The following is a 17,866-nucleotide window of genomic DNA, read 5'->3' on the forward strand; positions in this document are numbered from 1 at the left end:
TTGAGGACTGTTGCTGTTGTTTAATATTCCCATGATTAATCATGTATCATATATAAATAATTCTCCACCCATACCTTTTAAAACCGTCAAAAAGTCCCAGCTTCGATACTGTATACAAAAAGATATCACAAAAATTCCATGTTATACTACGTAATGACCCAGTGGCCTAATGGATAAGGCATCAGCCTCCGGAGCTGGGGATTGTGGGTTCGAGTCCCATCTGGGTCGCATTTAACTTCCTTTTAACTCCTTATTGTCAGTAAAGGTGACTCCGCTGAAATGCTCTTTGAACAAACTATGTATGAAACCTTCCGCGTGAATCCTGTGTTGTGCTCTTCCAAACTGAACGATATGAGACCCACAAACTCTTCAATCTCCATGTTAACAACGGCAAAACAGACTTGATTAAAATGAAAAACAGTAACAAAACATGTAAAGCCTAATAGCAATGTACACACTCTAATTTCAACATGAAAACTCAAAATTTAAAAGTGCTTCTTCATGGGTGCATCTCACATACTGAGCTCTGCTGCTTATCCCACAAAAATATTTTTTCTTACTAATGTGGCGCTATTTAAAGGGGAAATAAACGGACTTTCCATCTGTAAAAGATTTATTGCAACGAATTGCTACAACAAAAATAATCCACCAAACAAAAATCCGTTACTTTTGTGCGAGTTTATGTGAATGAATGAATGAATGAATGAATGAATGAATGAATATTTTTTTTTCAAATCAAAACAAGTTGGAAGTTACAAATAAAAATACTTCTCTGCTGTTAATGGCTGGTAATATCACAATTATGGTTATTACTGTCGGCCAGTAGGCACTGTGGCAAACTGCAACACAATATACATATCTTCAGAAACTCATACTATTCTGTAAGACTATCATGGTAGTACTAATACCAAGTAGTCTAATATTCAAATCTACTATATTATTAGGTTAAGGAAATCAACAGCATTTTAAAATACTTTCTCTTATGTCACACTTAAAATAAAACCAGGTTTAACACTAAATCTAAGTTAATGAGTCAGTCTTTTTTATTAATAAAAAGTGGAAAAGACATTCTTATTAAATTACAAGGCATTTAACGTCTCTGGAAGTAAATAATTTATTTTGAAAACACATTCCGGAAGTTTTGGCTGACGCTAACGTGTCGTTGTTGATGGGCCATTCTTCAATGTCACCGCTAGAGGACAGTAAAGACTTGCGTTCATAAGCAGTCCGGTAAACTTTACGCACTCTTAAATCTGGATAAAAGCTTACACCGCCAGAAATTGAATAGAACTTTTTCATTGCAAAAAGTGCAACGAAATTACAAAGGAATAACTAGGGTGAAATTTTTCAATCATTATCTGAACTTTTTTTTTTGTTTGTTTGTTTTGTTTTAACATTCAGCTTGATACACCTTTAAAATTTCTCTTTTTAAAAGGATCCCACTCACATAATAGACCAAATTAACGCAGAGCTACATTCCACACACGTAGTTGACATAGTTGGTATTGGCTATTAAGAATTCATGTAGCGTTTGATGAAAGAAAAGTTTTGTCAAACTATGTTATAGCGTCCCACCGCCTCTCTTTCTATCCAGTCCCATCCCATCCCATCCTCTCCCTCAGCGGTTCTATATAAACGCCAGGAATCCCAACTCAGTGGTAAATCGTACAGTACATCCAACACTGAGCACCCAGGATGACAGGAATTACTCTAGTCCTTTTGTTTCTGGTCTTTCCTCTTTTCAACACGGAGGAGCATGCTGTTAATGGTGAGTTATGCTTTTTTCTCGTCATCTGTAACGTTTTGCTTTCTTACACATATGTTTTACACTTGTTTATTTTTATGTCTTTTTGAAAAAATCTCTTGAAAATGTTATTGAGTAGGCCTGTATCATACTCAAAAAAGGAAAATTGTGCAATTTACACAAAATGCACATAGTAATTTTTATGTTTCTACATATCAAAGTTGGTCCAAAGTTAGAATGTATAATCATTACATTAAACTCATTACTGCTGCTCATTGTAGGATCAGACCCCTATCAGATTTTATAATTGACATGTAACGGTTTATTTTAATTACAGAACTGTATACCCTAATAGAAAAGGGTCAGGACAGCTTCATGGACCCTGCTCAGAGCAACCACAGCAGGTTGTTGTCTAAAGAGCCCTCACTGCCAATCAATGAGCTCCTGGAGAAAAGCAGCAAGACCATTGAGTCCAAATTTAACCACCATCCTTTACCCTCCGCTGTGTGGCCGAAGCACGGCGACCTGGCACCCATCCTTCGCCACCACGGCCCCCACAACAAGAGCAAGAAAAGCTCGAAGATCAACCACTTGACAGAGCACAACAGCGAGAAAAGCAGGGGAGAAGTTGTGGGTCTGCTCCCCAAAACCCAGCTGACTGGAGCTAACCGCACCGCGCAGAAACCCCATCCGGACACCCAGCCCCACATAAGCCCACCTCAGCAGAATGAGCAGGAGGGACACACCAACTCCAGAGTCAGGTCTCCAGCCCACACACAGCCCCAGTCTCAGCCGCAACAAACGGCTGCCTCCCCGCGCAGAGATCCCCCCAACCGAAGGCAAGACCCAGAAGAGAACCGGCCGGGAAAATCCAGCCTCTATCAGTCTGGAATCAGCGTGGCAACCTGGAACAACAGCCGTCCTCCGGCTGTCCTCAGTCGGCGTTCCTCCAGCCTGCTTTTCCAGTTTGACATCCTGAGGCGAGGTATGGAGGGATTTTTTCCCGATCCTGAAATCTGACCTATGTATTATTGAATTATCATATAACGAGATCTTTGCATGTACCTCTCCCTTTGGAATAAATCAAAATTATTAAAATTAGACTATAGCCTCATTGAAACGGAAAAAGAAATCTTGTTTTAAAACATAAATAAATTATACTGTTTTCTACATTTTCAATAGATCAATAGCAAACAATCAAGAAAAGACATTTTTTACACTAGTTACAGAAAGAATAAAGCTAAATTTGCATCTGCATGTGTTTAACACAAAAAAAAAACAAAATATCTGTTAAACTATATGCCTGAATGTGTTTGAGTAATTTAGTAAATAACAGATTTATTTATGCATTATAATTTTTCTCTGATCGTTAGCAATCCCTGCCAATAATTGTGAGCATTTCCCTCACATTTTTCTGGTGGCTGGAAATTAGAGTCGGGAATGACAATGTCCTTCTCATCCCGCTTCATCTTGCTGTGCTTGTCATCCTCAGAGTCTGACTTCACACACGATGGCTTCTGCATGAGCGAGTGCAGGAAGGAGAAGGATGAGAGGGAATATTACTGCTACAGCGAGTTTGGTACGTAACACAATGACAGACTGTGTCAAAGGTAAACAAACAGACAAAATGTAGCAGAAGCTGAAGAGGATTTCATTAGCAAGTCTGTCAGTTTTACACTGAGTGGTCCTCAGAGCTATCAGTCAATCAATGTTCATCAGTATTTTAAATGAAACATTATTAATGAACAAATTAAATGATTAATTAAGAATTCAAATGTGTAATAATAAACTAAACTTATACACATGTGGTAACTAAACATTAATTATGGCAGTATAAGAAGAAGCTTTCCAGTCTCATTAATATGGTGAGAAAAATTAAGCTACAACAGTCAGCAGCTTGTTAGCTTGGTTTTACAGAAATTCAAGTGAACCATTAGTTAAAATTATTTAAAATATTAGCTTTTACACAATAACAAATGAACATCAGAGAGCATCCCAACTCCAAAGGCTTCAGTTGAAAAAGATGTTGAAATCCCAGTTTCAACAGTTTGAGATGTTTTGGAGTCATAAGACTACAAAACAGAAAGAAGGAAAACAGAAAAGTCTGCTAAGTTTGGAGCAGAAAAATAGCATGCAAGACATTTGGAGAACTTTTAGCTAGAGCGATTTGGAGGGGTCCTTTCACACTGCACTGTGAATCAAGAAGGACTCCATGGGAGGAGGACAAGAAGGATGGCTGTACAAAAGAGCGATAACAAAAATGCAAGAGTGAAAGTGGTAGCAAAAAAAGAAGAGAGATTTAAGTGGCATTTTACAACAAAATGGTGCTATCTTGTCAGAAGGTTTGAGTTGTGGGTTTTTCAACATGATAACCAGAAGCACACAGGGCAAAATAACTTTTTAAAAGAAATGAAGATGCAAAGACCACTGATGACTTCTGTTCTAAATCCCATCAGAAATACCTTAAGTTTTAGCACCCTGCAGCGGAAGAAGAAGACAAGCTTCCAGGATCTTTGCTTAAGGAGCTAAGACATTAAATATTTATGTTCATATAGTGTCTAGTTCTTATAGTTTTCAGGTTTCATTTTAATCAGATAAAAAAGAAATCTGAGTGAAGAGATTATTTCTGTCTTTTTTCAATTTTACTGAACTAATACTTGATAGAAGAAAATTAAATGTACAGTATATCTGTGTGAAATGTAACTCTTAACTGGTTTATTGGGATGCCAGGGCTGGTCACAGATGCAGGGAAGTGAAACAGGGAACTTTGCTTTAGTTGTATTAACTCAAAACATGTAAATGTTACACATTTCAATCAGTGGTGGTTACTGACTGGCCCATTTTCTTTTGGGAATCATGGATCATGGATCAGAGGTAATCCAGTCCTTCAACAGATTTAGGACCCAGTTGGATGGTTAGATTACTATCTCTCTTTTTATGTGCTGGTGAACTAGTTTGATTACATTTGGACATGATCTGGCTTTCTCTGTGTTTTCTGTTTTCATGCTAAGCCAGGTTAACTATGAATTTGACAGGTGTAGGACTTCTCTTAGCAAAGTAATTGTATTTCCCAAATAATGAAGTAATCCTGCAAACATCTTTTCCTTATCCCTAAGTAATAATGCAATAAATGCTGAAACGTTGAGACATTGCTTATGTTTTTCTCTTCTTGTAAAACAGCTGTCAATGGGATTGTCCATGACATTGATTTGCTGCGCAAAGGAATACGGCTCATTACGCTGATGGTCAGCAGTGATGGTTTCTACAAGATGAGCCGTCTGTATGTGACTCCAGGCAGCTTTTTCTTTAAAGTGCGCCTCCTGGTCTTGGATACCTACAAGTGCAGCAAGCCCTGCCCTGAAATCAAACTTGGTGAGTTTTACATTGTGGCTTAAAAATTTTGTATGACAAAAAAAGGGCTGCCTTTACACAGGATTTAGTGGAGGAATAAAATAGACAATTGTTGGAATTAAACTGTTTTCGTCCCCCCAAAATTACACCAGTCATTTGTTTATGTGGGCAATAACTACAGTGGCCCAGAAGAGTCACTGCAACACAAAAGCCACAACACTATACAATTAACCATAAATCAACACAAAAGATGCAATGGAAGTTACAAGTTACAAGCTTTTTTTTTTTTTTTTGGAAATTACACCACACAAGTGGGCAACAGCCAATGTTACGCCACAGGAGTGAGCAATTTTCAGTCCCAATGGATGAAAAGCGAGACTTTTTTGGAAAAGCTTGAGAAATGAGTAAAACACTAACAGTAAATAATGTGGATTATGTTCGGTATGTGCTGTTGTAAACATTTTTAACTGTGATGTGTAAAAAAAGTTATTGCATGTTTGAGGTACCAACTTCCGTCGCCATTCCTTGCCACAAAAAAAAAAAAAAAAAAAAAAAAAAAGTGGTGTAACTTCCATTGCAGCTTTTGCGTTGTTTTGTGGCTAACTGTGTAGTGTTGTGGCTAACTGTGTAATGGTGTGGCTAACTGTGTTGTGTTGTGGCTAACTGTGTAGTGGTGTGGCTAACTGTGGTGTGGCTAACTGTGTAGTGGTGTGGCTAACTGTGTAATGGTGTGGCTAACTGTGTAATGGTGTGGCTAACTGTGTTGTGTTGTGGCTAACTGTGTAATGTTGTGGCTAACTGTGTTGTGTTGTGGCTAACTGTGTAGTGGTGTGGCTAACTGTGGTGTGGCTAACTGTGTAGTGGTGTGGCTAACTGTGTTGTGTTGTGGCTAACTGTGTAATGGTGTGGCTAACTGTGTTGTGTTGTGGCTAACTGTGTAGTGGTGTGGCTAACTGTGGTGTGGCTAACTGTGTAGTGGTGTGGCTAACTGTGTTGTGTTGTGGCTAACTGTGTAGTGGTGTGGCTAACTGTGGTGTGGCTAACTGTGTAGTGTTGTGGCTAACTGTGTAGTGGTGTGGCTAACTGTGGTGTGGCTAACTGTGTAATGGTGTGGCTAACTGTGTTGTTTTGTGGCTAACTGTGTAGTGGTGTGGCTAACTGTGGTGTGGCTAACTGTGTTGTGTTGTGGCTAACTGTGTAATGGTGTGGCTAACTGTGTAGCGGTGTGACTTATTGTTGAGAGTTGCAGCTAATTGTGGAGTGCTGAGGCTAAATCCAAGAGAAATGCTACATGGCTGTATTGGAGGAAGAGAGGAAAAGAAGGAAAGAAAGAACAAGACAGAGCAAGAGATAAGACAAAATAGGACTTTTACTGTCTGAAGAGAGCATCCAATAGGCCTACAGGTAGAATGCAAGATGGATGCCAAATTAGCCATCGTTAGGGGTCTCGTCACTGAGAAAATATGCAAAAGTTCTGTAGTGCTTCTTTAAAATCCCTAAAGTTCCTGAGGTGGAAAGGATGTTAGTGAATGTCAGTGTCACAAAAACAAGTCAGAAGCACAGAGTTTTTAGGCTGGCAACTTATGTAGTGTTGCTTTTAGGCAGTTTTTTTTTTTTATAGGCTATATATAATTCTGGGTCCTTGGGGACCACTGCCCTGCAGAGGTTTCCATACCTTAACACACCTGACTCAAATGAATGGCTCATTGGGTGGCTTGCAAGGAACTTAATAAGCAGTTCAGTTAATCTGAATCAGGTGTGCAGGAGTTGGAAAGAACTAAAACATGCAGGTCTGTGGTTCTCAAGAACCAGGATTGAGAAACACTGCTTAGAGGTGGTAAAGCATGTATTTAAGTCTAAACTATACTTTTTAAATCCTAAGCAATTTGTTTGGATTTCTACACCTAACAATGTAATGTTATAGTCTAAACTGAGCCCTGAAAGAAACTGAAACTACCATTATATTGTGTTGCTGCGTTGATGTGCCACAAAGGCAAATGAAAAAAAATATTAAGAAACCAGATTTAAAATTAATACTACAGACTGTTGATATTTTACTAAATAAATGAGCAGTATATGACAAGTTCAGAATAATCAGACTTTTTTATGGGATTTGGGAGCCCCATTTTCCTGAAACATGTTTAATGTAAACATAAAAATCACCTTAACAATCGCTCTGGTTGTTTTAAAGGTACCAGATACATCGTAATGGGTCAGATCTACCACCGGAGGCGCCACCTTCCTAGTGACCTCCTGAGCCTGCTGGGTGGCAAACTGAAGCCTGGAGATGGCCTCCTGCGAAGCAGTAACTACGTCAAGAGGTACAACAAACGGAGACACCAGAGAGCTCTGGAAGCCACCAGTTCCAGGTGTAGGTGAATCAGATATAAGACTATAACCCCCTGCTTCAGGGGAAGAGACATTGCAGCCAAAGTCAACCATTCTTAACTAAATCCTCCATGTTGTCCAAGACAGAGGACCCTTTGCAAAAGACATGGATGAGTTTTCACATGGACTGCTGTCACGTATCAAAATTGCTTCATCTTATATCTGTTAAGTTACCAAAATGTTTAATTGTGGTCTTTAGATACAAGCAACTGCAACTGACTGGATCTTTCATGATAATATGGTAAGATTTGAGGCTTCTCTGAACAAGTCAACTCTACTTCAACTCTTCTTTCATTCAAGGCTACATCAAAACTCTTCATTCATTCATGGCCGGTTCATGAAATCCCTGAATTAGTATGTAACTTCACTGACTCAGTTTTAAATACAGATTTGATTTATTTTAAGCAAATATGTCCATAAAACATGAAACTGATTCACAGAATGGGAGTATTTATTATTATTATTATTATTATTATTATTGCATGTGATTTAAGTCTCAGAATCTGTCTCTACATTATCACATAATGACATGGAAGAGCTATAGTTTTTCATTTCTTTCTAAAATGTTTTAATTATCTGAATACCAAATCCAAAGAATGTGCAAAAAAGGGACAAATAATTTTGTTTTTTTTTTCAAGTAAATTTGTTCATAAGAATATTATTATTTTTAGAAATGACACATTTCCAATTAGTTTTTTTTTTTTTTTTTGCAATTTTGGATATCTATAAATTTAAAGGGGCAATAAGCTGAAATTTATCATGTCTAGATTGAAGGAATAAAAAAAATGGCTGTGAAGAACTAGAGCTCTAATTTCATCTGAAGTATAGCATGACGTTACTCCATCTCTGTGTTGATCTGCAGCCCTGTTTTTATCAGCCGGTCTGGCCATGCGTTCTTACACGTTCACGTGAATCGTCGCCTCTTCTCTCCCCCCAGAGCCCTCGGCCCTTCCTCCCTATAAAAGGCCACAGCAAGTGCGCAATGGCACGGCGTATGTTTGAAGCAAAATGGCGTGGGCGGAACGAACGAAAGAAATGAACGAAATATTACCCTAAAACAACTACGGTCATTAGCAAAGTTGTTAGATAAAGTAATGGACCCAGATTAACATTGGCCTTGTATTTCCAAAGTGGAGAGCACTGCAAGAGCTAAAGAGGCTACAGTTTGACTTGGAGCTTGCTCTTTTCCTGGACAGCAAGAAACAACATAAACGTTATAAGTTACTGTGATATGTTCCACAAAATGGGGATATGGTTTTGGTCAGTATGCTTGCACTTTGCACATTCGTTCACAGATGAGGCGAGTTGGGGGTGGGGAAAGAGGTAGAGGGAGGTGTGGTTCATGGCACACTCTGTTAAGTCTACAGGCAGTTCACAACAGCAAAACCTTATTGTGAAACAATTTAGCTTTTTGCCCCTTTAAAGCTGATTAATCAATAATGTTTTGAAAATGGCACTAATGCAAAACATTTCATTGCACTGATCTGTGAAAACTGTGCACAGCTTGGTGCATGATGACACTCTGGCTGATATTAGTGTGGAGAAAGTACACTATTAAGGGAAGGAATTAAGGGTTGAAAAAGCAGCCACAAATCACAGTGGAGGGGAAAGAGGAAGGGCAAAAAAAGAAGGAACATAATAGGAGCAGAGGAACTTTACTGGTCATGAGAGCGGCTTATTTTTCTAATTTTAATTATGTGTCCATGATGAAATGTATGCCTGACATCTAAAATGGGGCCTTGCTGAATGAGGAGTAAGAGGTGTGGTTTTGTTGGGACTAAGCCTTGAATCTAATCACAGGAATCTGATCCTTTACACACCTGGACACTCAAAGAAGTGACTCCCTCACAACTCCTTTTCAGGATGCCTCTTGCTGTTTTCTAGCTTATATGCAAACTCTGTGAGGACCAACACTCAGTGAAGTATGTGGGCAGGTTCAGAACAAAAAGGGAGGTGGGCCAAGGTGGAGCGGGGATAAAGGAGGTTATGTAAAAATATGGAATGAGATTTATTTCATGGAAGTCTGTCTTTCTAAAGGAGTGGCTTGATTAAAAAAAAAGGCTTGATTGTATTACCACCATGAGCTCATGCTTATTATGAAAGGGGAAAAATTGCACTGAACACTTGCATTGCTTTGCTTAACATGAACTCAATAAAAATGTGTTTGTTTTGTACTTATTGGGCCTGTGAGGATTTGATTTATCTTTAAACCAACCCTGCACTCATACAATCACATGCATCCACCCACTAATCTTTATCATTGCCAGTAACTGCATGAGAAGGAGTCCCCAAAGTCAGACTACAATTAGAGTTTAACAATTATATTCTCAGCCTGGCCTCTGGACAGGCTGTGCTGAGCCTCTTTTCTCCCCCTCTGCATGTCTGTCATCTGTGGTCAGTTCCCAGGCTCGATGAAGCCTGTATCTGGGATCAGTGCTGGAGGGAACAGATGCATGCGGGCAGGAAACAGGAGCCTGCTCCACATTGTGGCTGCTATCGCAGCAGGAGGACATTCCTCATTGTAGATGATGTAAAAGAGGAGGAGAAAGGGAAGGGGGAGGTTAGGTTAGGTGGGAATATCTCAGAGTTGTTTCCTGTGTGAAAGCTCCCAAATGACTGTGGGCTTGTGGTCATCTGTGGTGCTCTCAGTGTCTGTGTTGATTTCTGGATCCATTTAGTGGTTTGGGTGGGGAGTTAAGAAGGTGGAGGTCAAGGGCGGGGAGTGATACATCAAAGCTGGAAGATACTGGAGGTGTCATTCTAGAAATCTGATCACAATAGTTGTGTGTGCCATACAAGGGTCATGACCAGTTGAGATGAGGGATCAACTTGCTGTGGAAGGCCAGATCAACTCAGGACGCCCACGCTTGGACTTCCAACATGGCTGCCCCACTCAAAAAAGTTGTGATAGCTGCAACAATAAGATTTTTATTTGCACTTGTTGTCAGTTTGTGTCTTATCAAAATTAGTCACATACAGTGAACACATCACTATGTTAGCTAAAAGAAAGTGAATGCGTTGTTGTCAGCTTGTGAAATTAATTATAGGTAGCCCAGTCAGTGAGCACAAGCACAACTTAGAACTGGAACGTCAACTTGGGAATGACGTCATTCCCAGCTCAAACTACCAACTTCCAAGGCAAATGAAGCAGGACATAAATACCTCCTCTCACTAAGCTGTTGTCATGGTCCATGTGTTTTGTTGTGTTCTCTGTTTCAGTGTTAATCTTGTTTTCTTGGGGCTCCAGCTACTTAATTCTAGTTAGCTTAGCATCTTCTTTTATTTGAATTCCTTGTGTAGGTTTACTTTTACTTCATGTCCTAGTTTCAAATCAGACTCCGCTTACTGATTACCACACGCTTCTGTTACATTAGTCATCACTCCCATTGTTGTTTCCATTCATACCAGTCTGTTACTTTTTGGTTTAGTTTCTTGATAACTGCAGCACATTTGGTCTTGGTTTAGTCAAACAAAGGTTTATTTATTTCTTGGCCTGCCTGCATCCTGCGTGTAAGTACACAACCGGGTCCTCTGTAACAGACAACCACAACACCTGGACTCTTAAAGAGCAAAGCCTTAGGCGTTTCCTCTATCTTCTCAGTTGATATATCTCAGTTTGCAGTTACTCTGCTGACCATTCATTCTTCTTTTTTCTCAATGGAGAAACACTTACAGGCTTTGGCTTACTAAAAATATCCTCTTTCATTTTGCCCAGTCACAGCAATTATAATTCATTCCTCATCAAAACTTGCAAAACATCCCTGAATCCTCAACAAAAGAACACAACTTTGATTTGGCACACACTTTTATCCAAGACAAATTACAAGTAACAAACACTAGAGATGGTGAGTGTGGGGTCCAGTATTTTGAACAGGAAAAGATGGATATGAAACCACAAAACGATACCCCCACTATTTGATTTAATAATTAAATTGTCATATGACATGGAGTTCTTACACATTCAGAAATACAACTTTTTTCTCAATCCTTTTTAAAGTTCTGAAGTTTCTGATCATAGACCTCTCACCTTGGACTTGATGTTAGTGGCTGCCGCTTATACTTGAACTTACATCTAGACTCATTGGTGGCTGGTATCTCAATTTTTTTAAACATGACTTTTGTACTTTTGGATTTATTGTCTTCCTGCTGAAAGAGTCAAGACTTTCTGAAAATATGTTGCTTCTTAATTTGCTGGGGATCTTGCCGTTCCAGTGTCTCCTGTACCAGAGACAGCAAAGCAGGCCTACAGCATGAGCACCTGCATTATAGTTTATAGTAGGCAGGTCATACTTGACTTCATCACCAACAAACAAAGTGATGCTCTGTATTCCTAAAAAGCTTCCTTTCTTTTTTCTCATGTATGCAGAAAATGTCCCAGAAAGATTGTAACCCTTCTATGAAAGCCATACAAACTTATGAAATACTTTGAAGAATTGACAATAAATACACTACTGTCAAAAAATGACAGTAGCTACTTCTTTTTAATGATTTTTTTTTTTTTTTTTGTTATTAGCCTTTATTTATGCAGGTAGCCCCAGTGGGACACAGTCTCATTTAGAAGACAGACCTGTACGCCACTGTGCACATATCATGGTTTAAATGCAAACATAAAAGGGAATTCAGTGTAAGATGAAAATGTATCCTGTACACTCACAATGAGCTTAAAAAAACCAATCTTCATTTTTCAATACAGCTTGAACCCTCTTAGGCAAGCTTTCTTGTAAATTCTTTAAGTGATCTTCAGGAATATTTCTGCAGGACTGTGAAGGACATTTCAAAACTACTCTTTGAAAGTTTCTGTTTTTTGTTACCTTCTCCATCAAGTTGAAACCACAATGCTTTAGTGTTGAGGTCTGGGCACTGAATAATTTGTTACTCCATAAGACCTGCTGCCACTGTTTCAGTTGCATTTCCGTGATTTATTTAATCACATTTTTAAAAAACTAAATACATTGCAAGTTGTGTGGAGATAAGCCACATCTGTGGCTAGCAGCTCCTTTAGAATGACCTTCTTGGTTTGTGTATCTAAAACTTTTATTTGGCGTTGTTCATTGATACATAGGAGGAAATGGGTACAAACTATGCATCTGTCCAAGAGGTTAAAAGAAAATTACCATTTGAAATTATGTTGCCACGTTTTCTTGTAGTCTAACAAACTACTGACTCACTGGAAGTAAAATATAAAGAAATGAGGGATGGTTCAAGACTTTTCACACGGTACATGTGATATTCTTTCAGTTGCGTTTTTGCATTAAGAGAGCCTACTTTCTGTTGGAGTTTTCATTTATGTTTTGATTTTGCAACATTGCTAGTTGAATTCGTTTTCAATATATTGTGAATGTTGTATGGAGAGATCCAAATATTTACTAGGACTGTAGATCATTGTAAAAGCTATGTGTAACTATGTAGGAGTCATAAAAAAATAACAGTAGCAAACTTGGATAAGTACCAACTTCCCTCCATGGTGAACTTAACCTGCAGAGAAAATGACAGAAGACATCATGTCCAAAACATTACTTTTTAATATCTAGGATGAAATGTCCTATCAAGTACAAAAGAGAATCTCTTCAGAGTGGCCACAATCTGTTAAAAACATAGAGCACTTTTTTAAATTTTATCTGCAGTTACAATTCCTCATCATTGCTCAAAAAAAGAAAAAAGAAAAAACAAACCCTTTTCATGTAGGCGAATAAATAATACAAGAAATGCAATGCCATTACAGAAGTTATGCTGACTTGGTGGATTTCTTACAAAAAAAAGAAGAAAAATCTGTACAAGTTACTGTGTCACTCTACTTTCAAAACTTTTATGCTCACAATCTGCAGCACTTTATTATAAAGGGCAATTTCACCTAAATGTAGAGTCCACTTCAATGAAAGAGAAAAAATACAGTTGAAATATACAGGAGGGCTTTGTTGCTGGTTCAAATAGTGAAAAATAAAAGTTTCTACTTCTCTAAAAATCTTTTTTCTACATATTTGGACAGTTATAATACACAATGCAGATTACAAACAGTGGTAAAGCACATCATCATCTTCAGATTACAAAGTGACGGACATTTGTGTTTAACAGAGAAGAAGACAGAAGCCACGTTATCTCTCAACTCTGCTTTAATGCACAAAAATGTAAAAACATTGGGATTGAAACAGAAATGTTTGTCTAATTTTTAAGTTTGTAACAGGTCAACTTAACGACGGGCTGCTCCCACTCCTACAAAACTGAAAAATTACAAAAATGTTCCCAGATATGCTTAAAAAAAAATGCAGCTATAAAATTTTCATACAAACCCCACAATACAAAGATTCCCAATCCCCCATTCAGTGTTCTCCACCAACTCCGCCACAGACCGCAACATAACTGAGCTGATGCTGAGTGGTAAAGTCCATTATCCAATTACTTAACCATGCTTTGAGAGGGGAGTTGAGAGACATAAGTGAGCCAACCTGTCAGCTTCAATGCTGGAAGAAGAGGCTGAAAGATAAGAAGACTGACTGAGACAGAACTTTGATGAGACTGTTTATGGAGGGAGCTACAGTACTGCAAGTCAACTTGTACAAGTTTTACCTTCTCTAAAGGCTTCAGTCTCTTTTCCTCCTTCAAATAGAGACAGTTTTTAGCTGCATTTCAGAACACTAGATGGGAAAAAAGGTCAAAAGAGGGGCCGGATGCAGTGGGTGGGATGGCCTGTCCGGGGTGTTTCCCTCTGGAAATGAACATGAAAGCATTCTTGCCTTTAAACACCAGCTGAATCACTCATCTCAACATCAGGCTGCTTAGACAGGGAATGGTCCACTAATAGAGGTGGCTATATTTGCAATTAAGTGATTTAATGAGGCTGGATCATGCTTCATGCAGGGCTACACACCTGAGGGTTTTATCAGAATGATGATGAAGTAAATGGGTCCATTTGAAGATGATGCAAAAATACTCATCCAACACTGGCTGAATAAGGTAGAATTGAGATTTTAATGCCAGACATGGAGTGACTTTTGCTTCTTATGAAGTGTGAAAATGCTGCTTTCAGGCAACTCCAACTCAGTTAAAGCTCCATGTTCTGCACTGGTCAATGTTTTAAAGGTGCACATTTCCGTCTGAAGCAGGACTTAACATTAGACACGATGGCAATCCAATAGGATAAAATTGAACAAACCTCTGAGTTAGAACAACAAGAAGACGACATTTTGCTATAGAAGATGCATAAAACTGAACCCCACAAAATTAACTTAAAACGTCTGCTGTTGCCATCAGGTTAGACTACCACTGATCATCCAACCAGACTACTTCTTCTGTCATCTTGTCTCCCTCATTTTTCTTCTCATGGCAGGGCTACACTGGTTGGGACCGTAAAGCTTTCCTTCCCCTGGCCTAAAGGAGGAAATGGGGGCAGGCTTTTCAATTCCTTTCTTTCCCCTTTAGCACTGCAGTGGACGTGGTGGAGGGTGGGGCACTTCATCAGTGTTGGGGAGGAAGGGCCCGCTCTCCTCCAGAGAGAACTTGGGTTCAGGTGCAGCCTGACTCGAACCACGGGTCCTAATCATTCAGTGGTGTGCCTTTCTGACACTCGGTTTTAAGAAGGAAGCTAAGAAGCTGCTGATTGTAGCTTGTTGTTATGTGACCTACAGAGACGGGCAAAGAGAGGAGGAAAAAAACCGTTGGAAAACCTTTTGTTGTTTTCTTTTTATTAAAAGCTTTACAATATATGACAAAAATATGACTAAGAGAGAATACAAAAAAACAAACAAACAAAAAAAAAAAAAAAAACATGTATTGGATGCCAGTGGGTCAGACACTTTAACATTAACCAAGCAGCCATGTTGGTTAAATGTCACTGAAATGTGTGATGCAATGTCTGCCCAACAATTTATATACAACTTCTTTTTCTAATCTGAAAGTAGCCAAGCTCACCTTATTTAAAACAAGATAGCTAAACTGTATCTATCTTTACACTTTCTACCATTATTTCCTTTTGAACAAAAAAAAATAATCCTTCAAAAGAAAAGAAAAAAAAATATATATTATGAACATAAAATAATATACATGAGTACAGCCAATAAAAAGAAACTAAGAAATGATGCATGCTTTGTTTAAATCATTGGCTAAGAAATGAGGTAAAAATGTTTTTGTTGCAGCGTATTATGACCAAAATAATAAACAGCTTTCTCAAATTAACGGTAAATTATGTGTATGGAGCTTAAGTCTGTTTATACAACCAAAATAAAAAACTTTTTTTATTTTTAATCAAATCTCAAATAGAATCATATCCAGCTCATGCATAATCAAAATGTCATCTGGCGTGACTGTAAGAAAATACATTTTCCCTTGAATGCTTTGTGCTACCAACATGGCTGCAAATAATGAACAGTAGAAATGTAGTTTTCTTTCCTTTTTCTTTTTTAAATAAAAAAAAAAAAAAAAAAAAAATCATCACACCTAACGTGTGAGCTTAATATATGAACTTGCTTACAAAGTTTTAACGCTGTTTTAATTTAGTAAAGAACAGCAACATCCAGGATAGCAAATTATTAATTTTTGTTTAAAAGTGACCCCGGCACCCAGGAAGTTTGACATCACAATCTGTAAGAGAGAGAAAAGAATGGATGGGCGTCAATACATGCAGGTGGAGTAGATCACTGTTTCAGGCACATGAAGGTGGATGCAAACCACAATAACTTGCTGGATAATAAGTACAGTTATAATAAGTACAGTTCAGGTTTAATAAATAAGGTGTTTCTACAAGAACTGTACAAAACAAAGATAATATACTATTTTAGCTCTGTTTTTAAGGTGGTGCGTTTTAGAGAGAAGTTCATCTTCTACTCAAGTGCAGACAGCAACAGACAAATTTTTTTTATCTAACTCTTTATGTGATACAAATTGACCTGTTGGTAAGATCTTGTGGCGTGCATCCATCCAAAGAAATCACATGACACAGGGAGATGAGTTCGGAGGCATGACCAGGCTCAAGCAGATAGTGAAGCGTCTTTCAAACTCAGTTTGAAATAAATAAGCTCAACTCTTCAGATGATTACCAGTGTCTCTAATGTAAAATGTATTGTCAAATGGTATAAAATTTTCTTATGGTTTGCACTGCTAAAAACATTAACAGCAGAAATGGAAGCATCACGTCACATGGAAAGCTGGTTATGGGTTGATTAGTGCAGAAAATAAGCTCACTGAAGTCTGAACTTGTGAGAATGAAGATTCCACTAAAACAGCAAATGAAGTCAAAACTTGTATGAAGTGAAAAAAAAAGAAAAAAAAAAGATGGTGTCGGCAAACCCTTTAACTAATTCCAGTTCTTACACGAAACATAATAAATAATGACATGTGAGCAGTTCCAGTGGATATTTAGTAGTGCTGGGCAACGATTAAAGTTTTTAACCGCGAATAATTGCATGAAATGTTGCGATTAATCGCAATTAATCACATTGTTAAGCGCAAAATGTCCTTTTCTTTTTTAAAAAAAAGGCCTGCTGCTATATGAAGAAAATGCAGTAAATTTTGGTTTGCAAACACTAACCTGCGGCTCTGGAGCTGGAGGTGGTTCTCTGGACCTTCCACAATGACTCTTAATACATGGCTAGAAATGCTAAAGAACCAACTAATGTTTTAAAATATAGATATATTAACAAATACAGGTTTTTAGCATTTTTTGTCTTTTCATGGAATAACTGCATTAAATTTCCACAACATAATGACATTAAAAGTACCAGTAATATTATTTTCTCTATTTTTCTTGTCATTAGGGTTAGAAACTATAGGTTTTTTTTTTTAAAAAAAAACACAATTTTCAACAAATATCTACATCCCACAGAAGAAAGTTTTTTTTTAAATCTAAAAATGGAAATTAAAATTAGTTTTTTTTAAATGATAACAGTAGATATTAATAAAAAAAACTATCAGTTGTCTTTATTCAAAATTCTAAATGAGTTTTATTTAGCTGGCTGAGCTCTTTGGATTGTAAAGGCTGCAGATGTCTGCACTAAACAAACAGATTTAGCAGCAGTTAAACAGCAAGAGTTAAAATATTTTTTAATATATATAAAATCTAATATTTATATCAAAGAAGGGTGAAATTTTCAGGATTTACTAACAAAAAGGTAAAAAGTCAGCAGGATGAATTTAAAGCTGTGAAGCTGCTTCCTTCTAAACACAGAAGGAACAATATGTGATGAATATCAGCATCAGGTGAACAGACAGAAAGCAGGATTAGAATCTCACAGCTTCAAGATGGTGAGGAGAGAGAAATATTCACAATATGCACAATAACTTCCATCCATGCACCTTCAGTGCTTCATTATCCAGATTACTTGGCTTTATAGCTTGACTTTTTAATTTAACCTCTTGCACCGGCACTTTCTGCTACTGGGAGTTAAGGGGGTT

The 17,866-nt window shown here is 37.9% G+C and overlaps 2 protein-coding genes and 1 non-coding gene across 10 annotated transcripts in view; 2 read left to right on the top strand and 1 right to left on the bottom strand.

Annotated features, from left to right (window-relative positions):
* Positions 1 to 155: 155 nt before the first annotated feature.
* Positions 156 to 228, top strand: trnar-ccg. Its single transcript has one exon. It is a non-coding gene; the product is annotated as a tRNA-Arg (tRNA).
* A 1,382-nt stretch (positions 229 to 1,610) lies between these two features.
* LOC121637652 lies at positions 1,611 to 9,657 on the top strand. The gene is made up of 5 exons (XM_041981838.1): positions 1,611 to 1,768; positions 2,082 to 2,729; positions 3,237 to 3,323; positions 4,925 to 5,116; positions 7,287 to 9,657. Exons 1-5 carry the CDS (start codon positions 1,696 to 1,698, stop codon positions 7,472 to 7,474), a joined length of 1,188 nt encoding a protein of 395 aa, XP_041837772.1. The 5' UTR covers positions 1,611 to 1,695; the 3' UTR covers positions 7,475 to 9,657.
* Positions 9,658 to 12,987: 3,330 nt separating this feature from the next.
* Positions 12,988 to 17,866, bottom strand: part of LOC121638138 (nucleosome-remodeling factor subunit BPTF-like) — a 44,306-nt gene continuing 39,427 nt past the window's right edge. For 6 of the 8 annotated variants that reach the window (XM_041982658.1, XM_041982663.1, XM_041982661.1 and 3 more), the window contains one exon: positions 12,988 to 15,099. In XM_041982658.1, the coding sequence (XP_041838592.1) occupies positions 15,063 to 15,099 (37 nt within the window). In that variant the 3' untranslated portion in view covers positions 12,988 to 15,062. Of the gene's footprint in view, positions 15,100 to 15,883; positions 16,058 to 17,866 lie in introns of those variants that run through there. The other 2 variants (XR_006009991.1, XM_041982662.1) reach the window with 2 other exon arrangements.

Source organism: Melanotaenia boesemani, chromosome 4, assembly GCF_017639745.1.
Source record: "Melanotaenia boesemani isolate fMelBoe1 chromosome 4, fMelBoe1.pri, whole genome shotgun sequence".
In the NCBI taxonomy this organism is placed as follows: Eukaryota; Metazoa; Chordata; class Actinopteri; order Atheriniformes; family Melanotaeniidae; genus Melanotaenia; species Melanotaenia boesemani.

What these genes read in the sequence shown, in the direction of transcription:
- LOC121637652 (XM_041981838.1), top strand. Translation starts at nt 1,696, where the DNA reads ATGACAGGAATTACTCTAGTCCTTTTGTTTCTGGTCTTTCCTCTTTTC. An exon ending in GGAGGAGCATGCTGTTAATG is followed by an intron (nt 1,769 to 2,081) that starts GTGAGTTATGCT and finishes TTTTAATTACAG; the next exon opens with AACTGTATACCCTAATAGAA. An exon ending in TTACTGCTACAGCGAGTTTG is followed by an intron (nt 3,324 to 4,924) that starts GTACGTAACACA and finishes CTTGTAAAACAG; the next exon opens with CTGTCAATGGGATTGTCCAT.